This window comes from Solea senegalensis, linkage group LG8, assembly GCF_019176455.1.
Source record: "Solea senegalensis isolate Sse05_10M linkage group LG8, IFAPA_SoseM_1, whole genome shotgun sequence".
In the NCBI taxonomy this organism is placed as follows: domain Eukaryota; kingdom Metazoa; phylum Chordata; class Actinopteri; order Pleuronectiformes; family Soleidae; genus Solea; species Solea senegalensis.
In genome coordinates, this window is record NC_058028.1 from 6,747,522 (window position 1) to 6,764,195 (window position 16,674).

The 16,674-nt window shown below is 41.9% G+C and overlaps 1 protein-coding gene across 1 annotated transcript; it reads left to right on the plus strand.

The window, feature by feature from the left end:
• The first annotated feature begins 1,464 nt into the window (after positions 1-1,464).
• On the plus strand, positions 1,465-16,442 carry ppp1r13l (protein phosphatase 1, regulatory subunit 13 like). Its single transcript, XM_044032610.1, has 13 exons — positions 1,465-1,649; positions 8,385-8,447; positions 8,552-8,670; positions 10,125-10,722; positions 11,121-11,213; positions 11,319-11,407; positions 11,671-12,043; positions 12,722-13,176; positions 13,347-13,484; positions 13,845-13,978; positions 14,134-14,300; positions 14,620-14,813; positions 14,909-16,442. Exons 2-13 carry the CDS (start codon positions 8,411-8,413, stop codon positions 14,942-14,944), a joined length of 2,433 nt encoding a protein of 810 aa, XP_043888545.1. The 5' UTR covers positions 1,465-1,649; positions 8,385-8,410; the 3' UTR covers positions 14,945-16,442.
• The last annotated feature ends 232 nt before the right edge of the window (positions 16,443-16,674 follow it).

Genomic DNA, 16,674 nt, shown 5'->3' on the forward strand with positions numbered 1-16,674 from the left:
AATCAGGACATTCCATCCGATAACATATTTTTCAAAATAAAAGTGCTTGTATATGTTTTACAATTTAAAAACACTTATGAAGCTAAATTTTTTTTTTTTAAAAAAGCCATACAGAAATGACTCGTTATGACTTGACAATAAGGCTGCATGTGGCCCAGGGGCCGTGGGTTTGAGACCTTGCTGTTTGTCAGGCTGTGTCATTAAAGTCATGTCGTTCATGAATCAAGTGATTCAAACAATGTGCATAGAATGAGCTTATAAATCAGGTTGATATTTGAAAAGTAAAATCATTTGTGTTAGATCTTTAATTGGATCTCAAGTTAGGCCCAAGCTCGACAAGTACATTTTGATTGACAGCCCGCCATGATGTCAAGAATGAGTCATTTATATATTTACATAGGCAACTTGGAACAAAGAAATAAAATAAGTCTTCTGTTAACATCGTAACATTTCAGCACTTTAGGCCTAGGAGGAGTGGGGTCGACCCGGAGAGCTCTAGGTCTTGACTCTGCACATCTGGTGCACCTGCAGCCATGGCTCGCAGAAGAGTGTGCATGAGCACATAAGGCCTTCCTGTCTGAGTGTGACAGCATTCTCACCTGGTTAAATTCTGGCCAGAGGAATGTTGTGATCTTGTGCAGGTCCTGTATTATCACTTTATGCGCGAGCCAGTCTTTGTGCCATTTACACATGACGGCTTGCACACGATTTAAGTGTTGGACACTTCATACCTCAAATTCCAGCTGTGCCTCAGAAAGTCAATCAAAAAAAGTGTGCAAATGCACTGGACGTTAACAGTGACTTTTTCTGACAATACCAATTACAAACTGTAGGGGGACCCTGAGAACAAATCCAACATTGTTACTTTAAAGTTTAGATTTAAACATTTGAGAAGGAATTAAGTTTTGTATCATTTTGATTTTTAATTTATTTGTATGCATTTTTTTTAAGTGTTCAGTGTTTTAATCAATTTAAACATTTATTTTGTCACTGTTTGGTGTTAAATGTTGCTGTTAAGTTCAGCATGAGCATCTTTGTGTTTTTACCAGGATAACATACCTGTTATGTTAATACAAATAAGACAATCAATTAAAGAAGAAAAAAACAGTTTTAATAAAGTAAAGTTTTACTTTAATGTTTTATATAATAAAACTGTCTTTATATGAATACTCGGTATATCTATGCCCATATTAAGTAAAAGAAAATAATACATGCACTCACACCGGGTCTGACGTTCATGTTAGTCCTACAACAAGAGATAAAGTAACAAGGTCTTTGTGACTCATGTTTTGGTTTCATCGGAGTATTTTAATAACAGTACAATGTGGCCAGGACTTTACTTCCTTCCGTCCTTCATGGAGCGTCTTTCACCTGGAGCAGCTGTGTTGGACTCACCTGTCTCAGGTTACAGCAGCAGCACAGAGAGGCGGAGCAGCAGCTGGACTCACTGACAGACAGACCGACTGTGAGCCACAGTCACTATGACTAAATGTCTGGAGCCTCCTCTGCAGGAGGAGACACACACACACACACACACACACACAGCCTCAGAATCAGAACAGCCAAAGACAGGAAGAGAAGCAACTTTGAACACGACATACTTTTGTTTCTCCAGAGAATAAGAAACAGCACTTTTTTTTTCTACTGAGGTAAGAAACCGTTCTCCCTGTAGACTTCCATTTGCTGTGTGTGGTGAACATTCGTGACAAAATGCGTGTTTGTAATGTAATGTTTAACAGTCGTGGTTGTCATGGTGTCTCTGACCATGTTCGGCTGCAGGTTTTGTGTTAGACGCGTGTTTTAGTTTCGCCTTTCCTCGGTTTTTCCTCGTTCGCTGTGAACGAGGAGGAGTTCAGTTCTGTGTCTCGAGCTAATGGAAATCAGATGTTACCATTCAGTGCCTGGTTCTTCTGGCGTGTTTCCACACAGTCTGCAGACACACACACCATAACAACTTCATAACCATACACCGATTAAGACATTAAAACTAATCATTTGTTTCCAATATTAGGACTGATCCATCAAGTCATTGACGTTTTATTAAGTAAACAATAATGAAAACAAGTTAAATATGAATATCTACGGACTACTTTGCTCCATACAACAAAGAACAATAATAGTTTTGGTGACTTACATTTTATGGACCAAATAACTTTAATCTACAGATGAATAAGTTATGAAAATAGCTGCAGCTGATCAGTGTATATTTAACTTGTGAATGCACTTTTTCAATAAACTATTCATTTCATTCTTACAAGGAATATTTGCAAATGGATAAAGAAACAGATGAACAACATTGTTCTTTTGGTAACTTTTTGTCTGTGTGTGAACTTTAACGTAATGTTATCTCCCTTGTTTTGCTCAAGCTGCAACCTATATGCAATGTGTACCTACAGTGATAAATATATACATGTTTATATACAGCCACAAGAAATGGTGCCGTCCAATGGTGAGACTACACAGTTTAACAAACTGTGGACTCAGCCCTTTGTTTCGCAACTGCGTCAGAACTATGGTGGCCTTCGCGTATCAAAAAAGATATAATTGTTTGTTCTTATTCCTCATAAGCTTCTGTTTCACTGCAGCATGAGGCCCTTTGGTAAAGTACATATAAAAGGCTTATACACGTACAAACAAACCCTCCCAAATTTTACACACTTTAATGCTGTGGCTTATCATTGTATATTACATTGCAACCAATGAGAAGAACCATTGGGATTTATTGATGTTCTAAAAGTACTATTATCAAGATTGAAGTGTGTTTTCCTGATAACTTATGTGTTATTATTGTGGGATGTTCACCATGCAGTATTATAATGAGGCAGTTTCATTTGTGTGGCACATTTTATCCACTAAGGCAACTAATGATCACTTTCATGTCCTATATTACTTGTTTGGTCCAAAAAAATGTTAGGAAATGATTGGTGTTTTCCAAACTTAAAATGACCATGTCCTCACATTTAAGAAGCTCAAACAACAAATGTACAAACTTGTTGAACACTAGTAATTGTTACAACCCCAATCCTAAATGCTTTAGAGTAAAAAAAAAAAGATAAAGAATCAGAGCAAGCAAAAGTCAGAATAGTGCACAAGTGACAGTGTAAGAGCAAATAATGCACATTAAAATCTCAGTTACAAGAAAGAAAGAAACATTACATCACTGGAAATGAACAGGGGTTGTGCGCTTACAAACGGTCATTGTATGTGTTCTGCTCTTAGTCCAACTCCAAACCAGTTGGGCTGCGTTTTGTCAACTTCATTTATAATGAAGTCGTTAAAGTGTCACTTGCAATTCAACTTTCCTCTTGGTGATTAAATGCATGCGTGTACCAACATGCGAGCATACAGATATTAAGCGTTTGTCATGACTGGGACAAAACAACCTGTGTAACCTCAGCGCGAGCACGACACGCAACATGTCTGCTGCAGAAATGTGGGATATGTTGTGTCGCACCGAGAGATTCCTGAGTCACAAGCTGTGGAGAAAAGTGTTCTAGAAGTCAAGAGGGAGCTACCAAAGTCAGAGAAAGCCATAACTGACAGAAAGCTACATTAAGGCACCGTATATTGTAATCATGAATTGATTTATTGTAGACTCAGTCATGTTCCTGATCCCCATTCTCATTGTCTGCAGAGTCGATCTGTCATCCTCGGCTTGGGGCTGTTTACTTTGGCAGCAGCAGTCATTGCCGTGAATAGAAAATGCTACGTTCATGTGTGTATATAGAAAAGGATGAACAGCAAGTATTTCGTAAGGTGCGGCTCTGGGTGGAGTTTCAGTATCAGATGCTCAGAGTTGATGAAATACTGGAAGTCGGGGACATGACTGTTTCTGTGAGCTATTTATGGAAGGTCATATGTCAGCGTGGAACTCGTCACTCTGGAGTCAAGTCAGACTTGTGAAAGCTGAGAAAAGGACGGCTTGTTCATGTCAGTTTTTGGTCCCAGTTGTATAATCTATGAATGAATGAATGAATGAGGTAAGGGGTTTTTAAGTAAAATCAAATGAAAGTCATTGCTGATGTAGCATCATTAGAGCTGGAAGATTGAATGTGGTGGAAGTTATTTTTCCATAAAACACAAACATAGTCTCTGCTCTACAAAGTAAGACCATTGTGGAAGTGTCTCAAACTTGCAGTTTGTTAAATGGCGATCAGGGGGGCGACTCCACTGGTTGCAAACAAAGTCAAGTTGAATGTATATTTTTGACATCACACAGACCCAAAAAACTCAACCCAAGGCTACTGAAAAGCAACGCTGAGGTATTTTCAAGCCTGCAGGCACAGTGCATGGGTTAAAAAGTCAAATAAGCAGCAGGGAACCTTGCAGCATCACTCTGTAATTACCTCTGTCATGTGAGGTCAAGGTCAAGTGGTTGTAAGTGCATGGATTCCTTGTGGAGATGCATTTTTATTTTGTGACACGGATTCCTGATGTTTTACACAACTCCCACTTGCAGTTGCAAAATTAGCCAAACTCTGCTCAGAATCCAGGAATAGTACAGATAGTCCAAAGCCAATATAAACATTGCACTCCAACGTTATCTTTGTCCGCAATGAAATTGCCCTCATTTCATGTTTACGCTGTGTTTATTTTTAAAAGGTAAGCGATTGAAAGGACGTGCTGATTCACCGGTGTTTGCATGAGGACACGTTGCCAGACGTGCACTGTGGGTCTCCACGTCAAAGCTAGACAAAAAGTGACCTACAAAGGGGAAGCATTTTGTTCAGTCCCAGGAATTTCTATTTCCTCGGCCAAGTTCCTTTGCCAAGAGTGCAACTTAGACAAAGACGGAGAACTGAGGGAAGGATATGAAAGAGGAGGCCACAATTGTGAAACAGGAGAGGGAGGAAATGAATGGAATAAAGAATTCAGCACAAACAAGTGAATCAGTTACCAGCATTATCAGTGAAAAGGAACAGGAAAGAAGAAAGAGCTGCTTGTAGTGTTGGTCAGACACACCCTGGCATTCTGCAAAGCTAATTTTTTTTTAATCCTTAAATCTTCCCTCTGCTTCCCACAGGCTCTCCCTGCTTTTTCAAAGTGTCTGTTAACTAAGATTCTTAGTTGCCAGGTTTTTTGTTTTTTTGTGTGTGACTATGTCATGTTTTCATCTTTGGAGCGCTCATTTTGACTTTACCACCAGCGAAAGCTAATTTTAAAAATGGCCACAGCAGCTGACGTTGTAATCTCAGCGCTGGATGAGAAACTGGAAAGAAGATGATGGTGAGGTTTTCCAGGAAACTCCGCTTGAGAAAGTGACCTAAGCGCAGCCGCGGGTCAGGAAGCCTGAGGGCAGAACCACAGCGCTGACCACAAGCTGTCAGTCCTCCTTAAAATGTCAGATGATTAATGTTCTGAAAAAAATGCCCTAAATATAAAACACATAAAATATTATGGGCTTTCACCTATATATTCTGTACTGTTTGCATATACTTTGCACCCTGAGACCTTCAAGTCTAGTCCATAGAAAACTAGGTCACCGTACATTTCACTACTACAGTAGTAAAATGAGCTGATAAGTAAAGCAAATAAAGACATTTATATCATCTGTATGTGCATTTAAAGAGTGCAACATTCATCTGATTTAATGCCCTTGGGTTTGATCTCAATTGTGGAATGCTGGCGATACCAAAAGCAAAGATTGACAATGTGCAAGGTGGCTGGATAAATCTGTTTCCCTTTTGTTTATTAGAAAAAGCAAAGAGGCTGCAACACATGCAAATTAACAACACTGATTGTGTATAGCGTGACATTAAGCCTCATTCCTGTGATAAGAGTTACTGCCAGGACCCATTGAGCAGTGCCGCCGCTGGGTTGAATTGCCAAATTAGAGCGCCATTGTCTTTTAAATTTAAAATATCAATTCTTGGTGTCAGGATTATCGCTAATCTGATCTCACCCGCCGCGTTGACGATACATTGAACTTCTGTGGAAAGAGGTGAGTGAGTGAGGCATCAGCCTGACCTTTGAGAGTCAGTGAGGGTGTAATCTCTTCATGTGTGAGCTGCTCTTGACAGAGATAAGCGGCCCAGGCTGTGTGAGAGTTGAATGCCTCACAGGGAGGAGCGGTGAGGAATGTGAGCCTGTCATCAGGCCTGACTGAGACATGACGACTCCCTGCGAACAGTGGAGAACAGTTATTATGAGTCTGCCTCGGTCTGATGACCTTATATAACACATGTTTTCCTCTTGTCCCTGGCTAATGTTCAACCCCCTGTTTATCCAGTGAATGGTCTGGGTGTTCACTGACGGTGGTCTAGTTTTTGGAGGCGTAAACACAACAATTGTACTGTTCAGGGTTTAATGACGAGCTGGGGTTGGAACTATCTACAAGGTGTTGATAAAAATCATCAAAATGTCACACAATGTTTTTTTTATTTTACTGGCTTCAAATTTAGTTTTTGTTTTGGTCTGTTGAGCCAGCACCACACACTGCCAACCAGCCAATAATGCAGCTCGTAAGCTTCAGAAATGCTAAACGTTGCCTATCCTAAAAAGCCTCACTCACCCCTCTCTGAAACATCTCAACCAGAGGAGAAAGAAAATGGGTTCTGAAGTGGAAATGAAAGTTGACGAAGACAGGGAAACAAAACAGAGCTCCCATTACTCTTTCCCATTCTCTTACTCTTACTTCTTTCAGTAGATGTATTTACGGTCTGTTGTCGCCATGTGGTTTCCTCACATCCCATGAGCAGCTAAAGCAGACACACTTGGACAGTGCTTTCAGTGAACATAGACTGCATAGCTGTCATTCCAACCATGTTGCAGCATTGTTTTGAATTAGGAGTGTGGTGTTTTAAACACTGGAGGTCACTGGTGAAAATATGTTTTACATAAATCACCTTTTAATGGAGGGCTCACAAGGTGGTGTAGTGGTTAGCACTCTCGCCTTGCAGCGAGAAGACCCGGGTTCGAGCCCCGGTTGGAACAAGGGCCTTTCTGCATGGAGTTTGCATGTTCTCCCCGTGTGTGTGTGGGTTCTCTCCGGGTTCTCCGGCTTTCTCCCACTGTCCAAAAACATGCAATGTGGGGATTAGGTAAATTGGACACTCTAAATTGACCATAGGAGTGAGTGTGAGAGTGAATGGTAGTTTGTCTCTAGCTGTGTGTGGCCCTGCAATGGACTGGCGAACTGTCCAGGGTGTACCCCGCCTATCGCCCGATGTATCTGAGATTGGCACAGCACCCCCCCGCAACCCTCTGGTGGAGGATAAAGCGGTTAGATGATGACTGACTGACCTTTTAATGGAAATTGCTTCATTAATCAGCATCCATTGAAATTGAAGAAACAATGAATACCTTTTTCATTCAAAGACCTGTTAACCTCAGAAAAAATACAAATAACAACCACATATGAACCAGAAACGGGTGCATAAGTTGCAATGGGAAGTAAATGGAGACGATTTGAAAGCAGCTCTGAAGTGAGTGAATGGGAATAGAATAGGTCAATAAAAAGTGTTTCTAGTGCCTAAGTTAAAAATAAATAAATGTCCCGGAAGAAGACAGATGTGGAGATATTTTACAAGTAAAACGTGGACATTAAACTAATTGTGGCTGTATTGCTGATTTAGTTCAGTTTAACAGTAGCCGATAGTTGTTTTGTTTTAAATAGTTCACAGTTCAATGTCACACAGCAGGTGTTGAGTCATCAGTGACAGCAGATTCCTCGTTTTCCACAAACAGAGACTGACTGCCTCTGACTAGTTTACCGACCAAAGATTTGCGAATGAGCAGAAAATGATTTTCCGGATTGTCATGTGTCGATGTCAAAACACGAATATTTTACAGTTGTGACTATAAGGCCTTTGATGACTCTTTTGGCTTTAGCACATTAGTTGTCAACTGTAATGAGTCATCTGACGTGCCGTCTGGAGTGTGAGTGTGATCCTTCACCCACTGGAGTTTCATGGCGTCGGTCTGCCAGAAACTGGCTTTGCTGCAGCAGACCCACCATACGTGATGCAAACTGGAACACCTGGTTTCTCATGCAGATGGCGAGGTTGACTCAGCACTGCTGCCACTTCTCCTGCGCGGGGGTTTATTATGGGCTGAGATATGGGCTGCTAAACTCTAGGCCTGAAAGTGTCGAAAGGTATGAGGAAATTGTGGCTTGTTAAAACATGAAAGACGTCGGGGTCATGTGTTGACAAACTATTTGTTCACTGTTAAAGTGCCTGAGGTGGAGAGAGAGCCTGAAGCCTGGAGCAATGAGAGAGAATCACGGCTGCAGAGTCAGTCTTAGTCAGATAGAAAGGGAGGAACCAGAGAGCAGAGCTTGTTCATACAAATCTTTGTACATTTCTCCAAGTTGTAAAAACTTTATTAGCTGAAAGTGGTGTGAGACTTTTTCTCCTAAAAGCTTTTTATTTTTTATTTTTCAGGAGCAGAGCGCTGCTACCTCACAGCCATGAGTTCTCAGGCGAGCTTTGGCAGCAGCATGCTGTGTGAGTTTACCTTGATTTGCCTCAGTGTCTTTGTTTGTTCGTTCACACCAGAGTTATAAGTTTTTACTAATTGTTCTTTTTGGGCCTCTCTGCTTTAAATTTAGTCCAGTCCATAAATGATGACCTTAATGCGTCACTGGCTTCAGCGGATGAGTTATCCAGAGAGTTTAACTCCATGCTGAAGGAGGCCTCAGCCAACAACAACACCAAGTCTGTTTCCCAGGTACACACACACACACACACACATATAATTATAGATCTTGATTTAGTTTGTAGTAGGCCTGCAATTAATTAATATTTTCACAACCGATTATTTTCTCGATTAGTTGTTTGTCAAAAACAACTTGAAATGATGATGTCATGTTTTATCCACAAACCAAAATAATTTCAATTTGTAATGATTTCTTTGTTATATGGAGCAAAGAAACCAGAAAATATTTGCCAATTAATTTAGTAATCAACTAATGGTAAGAACAACTTTCATTCACAACATTCCAATACAAATGCCAAAGCTGGTGGTACCCTAAGTCTTTTGCACAGCACTGTAGGAGTTATTCAGCATGGCTCTTTGTTTTTCCATTAGCTTTAGTACCTGCTCTGGCGAGGTTCCAAACGAGCTGAGCCATACTTAAATGTGACATCAACAAACCGCCGGCCACTGATTGGCAGAGAGTGTCTTCACTAGAACAGTCATGAGCACGACATCCGATACAACGTGCCGAACTGTAGCTCAGTTAAGAAGACATAAAATAAATCTTGAAAACATATGTTAATCTCCAACATTTAGCCAGGTACTTTCTAAAAATCTCAGTATTCTACAGAGGAGTCTGGTGTATTTAGCGACAGCACTGCTGAAACCCGGCTATCGCAACCCCTTCCGCCTTATTTTAATTCAGCGACTGTGTAATTAACTCATTCTAATGATTTAGTACACCGGAAAAAACTGCTTTACTTATTACCAGTTTGCGTCATGTATAGAACAACGTCACAGCATTTGTGTGTAGCTGTGCTATGACTCCGCCCACATTGAGAAGGTACTATAGTAATGGAAAATGAACCAAACTTAGAGTCGAGCCGTGCTGTGCTACAACTGTATAGTGGGAAAAGTACCAATGGTTTGGAATGCCAGATCATTGGCGGCAGGAATTAAATACGGTGTATTTGATGTTATTACACAGATACAAATATCCTTACAGGTACAATATTCAGTCTTTGCAATTAAACCGTTAGGTGTGCATGCATGTAAATGGGTTCATGAACTGTACATGTGTGGGATTCTTTCTTAAATACCTCCTACTGTCCTGGCTGAGGTCAAATTTAGACGTTTCGATTGGTCATTGTTTCAATTCTTTGAGGGTCACCAGTCCCAGCTGATACAAGGTGCTGTACACCCTGATCAAGTCACCAGTCTATCACATGACCAACATTCACACAATTCTTGTTAAGCCTCACTTCTGCATGAGGCTTTTCATGAAGTCTGTGAGAGTTAGAGTGCTAACCACAATACCACCCACACAATTTGTTATTTTAACCAACATAAAATATCCACTATTTTGTTAGGCTGGGATACATGAAAATACATAAGTGTGCTCATATTTTAGTGTCTAGTAGAATTGTGTGGAATCAGTGGTGCTTCCTTGTAATGTCTTTCAAGATTTATAATTTTTTTTTCTGCAGTCCAGTGACATCAGATCAAGAGAGTCAAGTTCCAGCAGTAATGGCAGCTCGAGCTCTATGCCTTCCTCCCAGACTTCATCATTGCTTTATCCTGGGGACACGGTCATCTACAGCAACAAAAACAGCTTGTCCTCCCCCGTCTTCACCACCAGTCCAGTCTCACCCCTCAGGGAGGGACGATCTTCATTTCCTCAAACTGGATCTGAGAGTTACTCTTACGGCCAGCGGAGCCCCAAACAGTCACCACTGACCAGAAGACGCGAGTCCCCACAGCAATCTTCCCCAAGACGAGACTCTCCGAGGCATGGGTCCCCAGGACGGACTTCCCCAAGGCGTGGTTCCCCTAATCGATATGACAGGAGCCCACAAGGTTCAATCAGTTATGCTGACAAAAGCCCTTTGGTGAGCCCCACAGTTGTTCCTCTTGACTCATCATCGTCTCGCACTACTGCATTCCTCTCCTCCAACTTGCTGAGCCCTTACGACAGCAGCACCATGGGCCGCAGGTCACCTCGTCCGGACAGAAGCCCCTCCCCACTGTCTTTCAATCGGTCAGGGTCACAGACACTTCCACGCAGTTTTGATTTCCGGCTACCTGGTAAGTGGCTGTACTGATCCAGCATCAATATACTATGTTGATAGTCGTGGGCCAAAGAAACAACACTATATTGATAGTAAGTTAACTTTACATCAGGAACAAAAGTTATTCTTTTATGACTTTTTTTATGACTAAGGTTTCCTGTGTTGTTCCCTGTTTGGCTTAGCATGCTGCTTGGCCAATCCAGGGAGCAGTTGTAGAGCATATACATCAGTGCCAGGTCTGCATTTCCATGGTTTAATTATGACAAGAGTATTCCTGACTGAATAATGCCAAATAGAATAAGGGCACGTGTCACCCAGTCAGTCCACCCTAAAGGATTTGAATCTTTGAATTTTTTTAAAGTGATTACATACTCAAGTTTTTGTTTTTGTTGTGCTTTTATTTCCCTCACTCAGATGAGGGTGTGCAGCGGCAAAAGAGTCCTAGCAAGTGGAACGAGACAGATCTTGACATGTCTTATGAGAGGAAACCTCACCACACCTATGACAGTTGGTTGATTTCTGCTACTCTCTGTGCTAATTTCTCAACTTTTATAGTGTCAGTGAAGTCTTGCAGAGTAGGCTCTGAGCACTCTTCACAATTTTTCATTTCAGAGACAGAGTGGCTGCGGCCATCTGTGCCAAACAGCAGCTGGAGAGAATCCAACCTTGATGGCCCTCCTCCAGCCCCAAGCCCTAAAAAGGTGGGTGGTGTTAATCGGGAGAAACGTCGAGTTTCACATCCAGCAGACATAATACCGTAATCCCATTGCAATATGACTCTTAACACCTGCTAACAGAAGTCAAGTGTTCCTTTTTTTTTTTTCTTTGGCTGTCAGTTCCTACCATACTCTGCCTGCTTTTGATCAGTCAAATGTTAATGGAAGTGATGAGGAAATATCCAATATCCAAACATCCAGCATAACTTGGATTAACAAGAATTTATACCCGTTTCTGTCCTTTCCAGGATCCTCGCTCTCCATCCCTCCAGTACAGCCATGGTTCTCTTGCACGTAACACTCGTATAACAGTACCTCCTGATGTTTCGTCCCCAGTTCACTCCCCTTACCACCCTCAGCCCATCATCTCCCGTATTTCTATACCTCCAACATCTACTGAGGCCCGTAAGCGCAAGCCCATCCCTCTCTCGGTTATCATGCGTCTCCAAAATCCCCATTGGAGAGCGATGTCAACAGCCCACCCGAGAATTATGGGAGGAGAAGGGGACATGTCGCCGTACCAAACATCTGGACCCGTCCCAAGGGAATTCTTCCACCATCCTGTATTCCCGCCTCAGCACCCGCCGCCGGAGCTGAGACAGCCAGCAATATACAGTGATGGTAAAACAGTTGACATCTGCACACTAACACTAAACCCCAAGGCTGTCACTTTTTCCAAAAGTCAGGTTTGAATGAGCATTACGTGACATGCTATACCATCAAAGACACTACAGAGCCACACTTTTAAAAATGTGAGAGACCACAGACTAAACGACCTACGTAGCCTATTGTCAATGATTTAATCCTGAGAAAGCACAGATTACACAATCCAGGCAAGAAACAGGACCACATATTTGGTCTTTAATCAAACGATTTGAGGGAGGAGATTCCAGAGATCCAGATAATCTGTTCGAATCCGCCTAAAATGGGAAGGGCCAGCTCGAGACCAAAAGAGTCGGTAGATTTGTTCGTTACTTTGCCCTTTATGGAACCAGATTTTCTTCCACCTGCTGCCCTTCAGATGATTTTGTGTAGTGTCAGGGGAACCTATTAGCTTGTTTGTGTCCTCCATGCTCACAGCAAAAGCAGAAAAACATCACTGTTGTCTTCTTCTGATGAGCAAAGGTGGAGGCAGGCAGAACTGGGCTCAAACAGTCTGATGTGTTTCTAGTCTGTATATTTTAAATTAAATTTTTAAACCCTTCCACAGAAAAGTGACAGCCTTACTACTGTACATCCATAGGATCTTTGTTCAGCTGACTTTGACATGCTAACAGGCTGTGCTATTCATATTTGCAGTGCTGAAGCCAGCAGATATAGATGCAGAGTTAGAAAGGCTGGACTTAGTGCATCACTTACCAGTGATTTCGGAGAATCCCAGCATGCCAGCGGTCGAGCAAGTTCCGGCCCCTGCACCCCGACCCCTGAGCCCCACCAGGCTGCAGCCAGTGGTGGCCCATGAGGCCCAGATCGAGGTCATCCCTGACATGGAGGAGCTGCTACGTATCCGGGCAGAAATCCCGCGGGCGCTAAAGAGACGTGGCTCGGTGGACCAGTCACAGCCCCTGAAGAGGGCCTCGCATTATCAGCCGAACCAGTACAAAAGTCTCATCGACAAGCTTTTTCACAGGAAGGGCCGCCGCCACAAGGGGGAGCAAGGTAGCGAGACCAGCAGCTCCTCAGATGGAGAGGACAGTGCTACACCTCCTGCACCAATCCCCCAGACATCCACAATGATTCCCATTGATTTCAGTGTAAGACGGCTTGCAGACACTGATGGCACAATGATCTGTGATTATCCTTTAGAGACATTTAAATGTTACATTACATACAGATTATAGTGCATTTGTTTTAAATGGTGGAACAAGTCTCTTTGGTCAAGTGTTTTACTTTATGAAATTAAGCAGGTTTTGTGTCCCTTCAGAGCTACCGTTCCATTCTGCGTCGGTCCATTCGAGAGCGCAAAGTCTCTGGGAAACGAGCTCGGCTCAGCCCACTGGTTCTGCTCCTGGACGGATCTTTGGTTGGAGAACTGGACACAGTGCAAAGAGCTGTTCAGGAGGTGTGTGTGTGTGTATAAACATACTCCATACCACTTTATTCTATATAATTTACTAAACATGAAAAGTATGACTTTATTGATTTTCATGGTTATTAATCTTAATGTACATGGTATTTGTCAAATTGACACATCAAGTCCATGTTTTTTTAAAATACTATGTTTCCCTTTTATGTAATTTTTTTCTTCATCCTAAAGTTTGTCTTAACTAAAAGTGGTGTCACCTGCTGCACCAGTCCTGACATTGGACTTAAAGTTCATCAGTTCTATTAACAAAAATGGATAAATCCAATTAAGAGTCAGAAAAAAAAACTCCCTTGTTCTGAATTCACTGGAATGAATCTGTAAAAACCATTTCCACAGATGAGTGACCCAAGCCAACCGAACGACGAAGGCATCACAGCCCTTCACAACGCAGTCTGCGGCGGGCATTACAACATCGTGGACTTCCTCGTTCGCGTCGGAGCCAATGTCAGCTCACCAGACAGCCACGGCTGGTAAATAATGACTTGAACTTTTTAAAATACAGTAGAGTACATACTTACCATGTTTCACATGTGTGAAAAGTTGGAAAACGGGGCTAAACCTTTTTTTGAAAACCAAATGAGTGATAATCCACACATTTTTTAAATGAGTTCCTCTGTGCCCACAGGACTCCCCTGCATTGCGCAGCCTCGTGTAATGACCGCCCTCTGTGTGAGTTTTTGGTGAGGAACGGCGCTGCCGTCATGGCCATGACGGAGAGTGACGGGGCTATCGCCTCCCACAAGTGTGATCCGTATGCTGTTGGGTTTGAGGAGTGTGAGAGCTACCTGAAGGGTGAGGCACCTCCACCCACACACAGACATACTTGGAATTGTGCTTTACTACGAAGTTACTAATAAAAGAATGAATCACAAGATATTGCGATTTGACAGTTGCTGCTTCCTGTGAAACCGTTCTCCTCTGACCTCTTTGCATCAGTGAGGCATTTTTCGCTTAGAAAATTGCCATAGACCATTCTCTGTGTGAAAATGCAAGTAGATCTGCAGTTTCGGAAATACTGACCCCAACAACTGTGCTTGTTCAGTGTGAACTTGGGCAGGTTATTTTGACCATGTCTATATCCCTGACGATGGTGTTTTTTGTGTGATATCAGGTGTGGAGGAGGCTATGGGATTGGAGAACAGCGGGGTGCTGTATGCTCTGTGGAGCTACCCGGCTCAGGCACCTGATGAGCTGAGCTTCAGGGAGGGAGACATGGTCACAATCCTGCAGAAACCGGAAGGATCAGCTTGGTGGTGGGCCTCGCTCTGTGGCAGGGAGGGATTAGTTCCCAACAACTTTTTTGGGGTAAGATAAAAACGTCACTTCCTAATTCTTCTTACCACATTGTCTGTCATGAAACAGCACTTTTAATAATTTTCCTTTTTGTTTTGTTTTTACAGCTTTTCCCAAAGGTCCGACCAAAGTCTCTGTGCTGAGTGTCGTCCCGAAACCGTTTTAAAGCTTCACACTGTTTGAAAGGATTGCGTCTCGCTGCAGGAAACGACAAAAATGGTTTTGATCTGCCATTCAAGGAGATTTTAAAGGAGGAGCCTCCGTATTTATGTTCACCTTACCGATGATGAGGGGTGTGTCTGACGGCATCCTGTGTTCTGGCTCTGTTTCTGAGTCCAAAGGTTACTCAAGGACCCAGATTTCCTGCTGTTCCAGTCTGAAGTGGACATTTCTGACTCACTGGCTGTTTACTAATCGCAGACTACTCACCAGTGTGCCGTCAACCGTTTATTTAGAGAACAGGCAGCTCCAATGAGCTCAATCCACCTACTGGTTACTGGAATTACTGGCTTTAAGAAAGAGAGTGGTGACACAGAGCTGCTGTTCCCTTAAGTACATCAGTGCATGTTCAAAAAAGGGGCCGATATTAGCCATTTAAAAATGTCTTGATATCTATGTCTCAGCTGATATATATACTGTTTGGCAATGATTCCTAACGTATGACAAAGGACATTCTGAAGTGCAACCATGATTTTAAAATAAGCAGAAATGCAGATTTTCTGTTTACATTACATTCTCCTGCATTGTTTTTTTTTTATAACTGCTTTAACAGCAACAAACATACTGACATGTCTCGGTCTGGGAAAGTCTCTTTTATTGGTTATTTACAGGTCAACTGGGCTCTACAGTACATAGGGTTGAATATAAAATTTGGGGGGGGGGGAGGTTCGTCATTAAACTTCAATTCCTGAGGAGTTAATCACACCAGCATCTTTTTTTTTGCATTAATTGGCAAAAGAATAATTCAGGAATCAGCATCAAAGTCCACTTATGCCAAATGATATTAATACTGTAACAAACTTTATTCATCTATAACAGTACACATCACTGTTTTTGCTTATTATTAAGATGTTTGTGCTTTTCTCCGTGGCATCTGATTTTAGTCAGTCATAGTGGCTGTTTTTTTTTCTAACTTGACAGATGCTTTCCTACCTGTGAGGCTGTTTAGTATTTTTCAATCTTCTGGAATCCATTTGGCTTGTTTCTGCTTGGATGCAACACTGTTTGCCGTCTGTTTTGTATTTTTTATGCTACCTACATGGATATTTCTCCTTAAGGAGAGTGTTTTTGTTTCCTGTGACAATTAACTTGCCATTTTGTGGACATGTCGTATTTGATGAAGCTTTTTTTTTATATATATATATATATATATGTCACACTTTTGTCTCAAGAGATTGTTGCGCAGCACAGTGTCCAAACCAAAACTCGATAAATAAATGAGTTACGCGTCGTTGGGTTCAGAGGGACATGTTTGGTTATGACCATGTGTTTGTGGCTTACAAAAAAGACTGTGAAATGTCCTTTACTGACCAGCAGATGACACTGTACAATTACGTACTGAGCGCCAGCGTAGAGTTTATATTTTACAAATACTACCAGCAAATGTAAACTAATATGCAGTAAAAGCACCACTGATCCAAAGCTGTTGTGTGCAGTTGCATTTCTCTGCGTTCAAATCCTCTTTGTAGTTTATTCAAGGTGTATTTATTCTCGTGCTCTACTTTCTTTTGTCTCCTCTGAAGCTACACGGAGCTCCCGAGTGACTGCTCTGATTCTTAATGAATCAATTAGCTGCACTATTATACATAAGAATAATTACTTTGGAAAAACATGATTTATATTTTTTTTAATTAAGTCTGACTTGAGCCTTTTG

What these genes read in the sequence shown, in the direction of transcription:
- ppp1r13l (XM_044032610.1), top strand. Translation starts at nt 8,411, where the DNA reads ATGAGTTCTCAGGCGAGCTTTGGCAGCAGCATGCTGT. An exon ending in ACACCAAGTCTGTTTCCCAG is followed by an intron (nt 8,671 to 10,124) that starts GTACACACACAC and finishes TTTTTTCTGCAG; the next exon opens with TCCAGTGACATCAGATCAAG. An exon ending in TTCCCAACAACTTTTTTGGG is followed by an intron (nt 14,814 to 14,908) that starts GTAAGATAAAAA and finishes TTGTTTTTACAG; the next exon opens with CTTTTCCCAAAGGTCCGACC.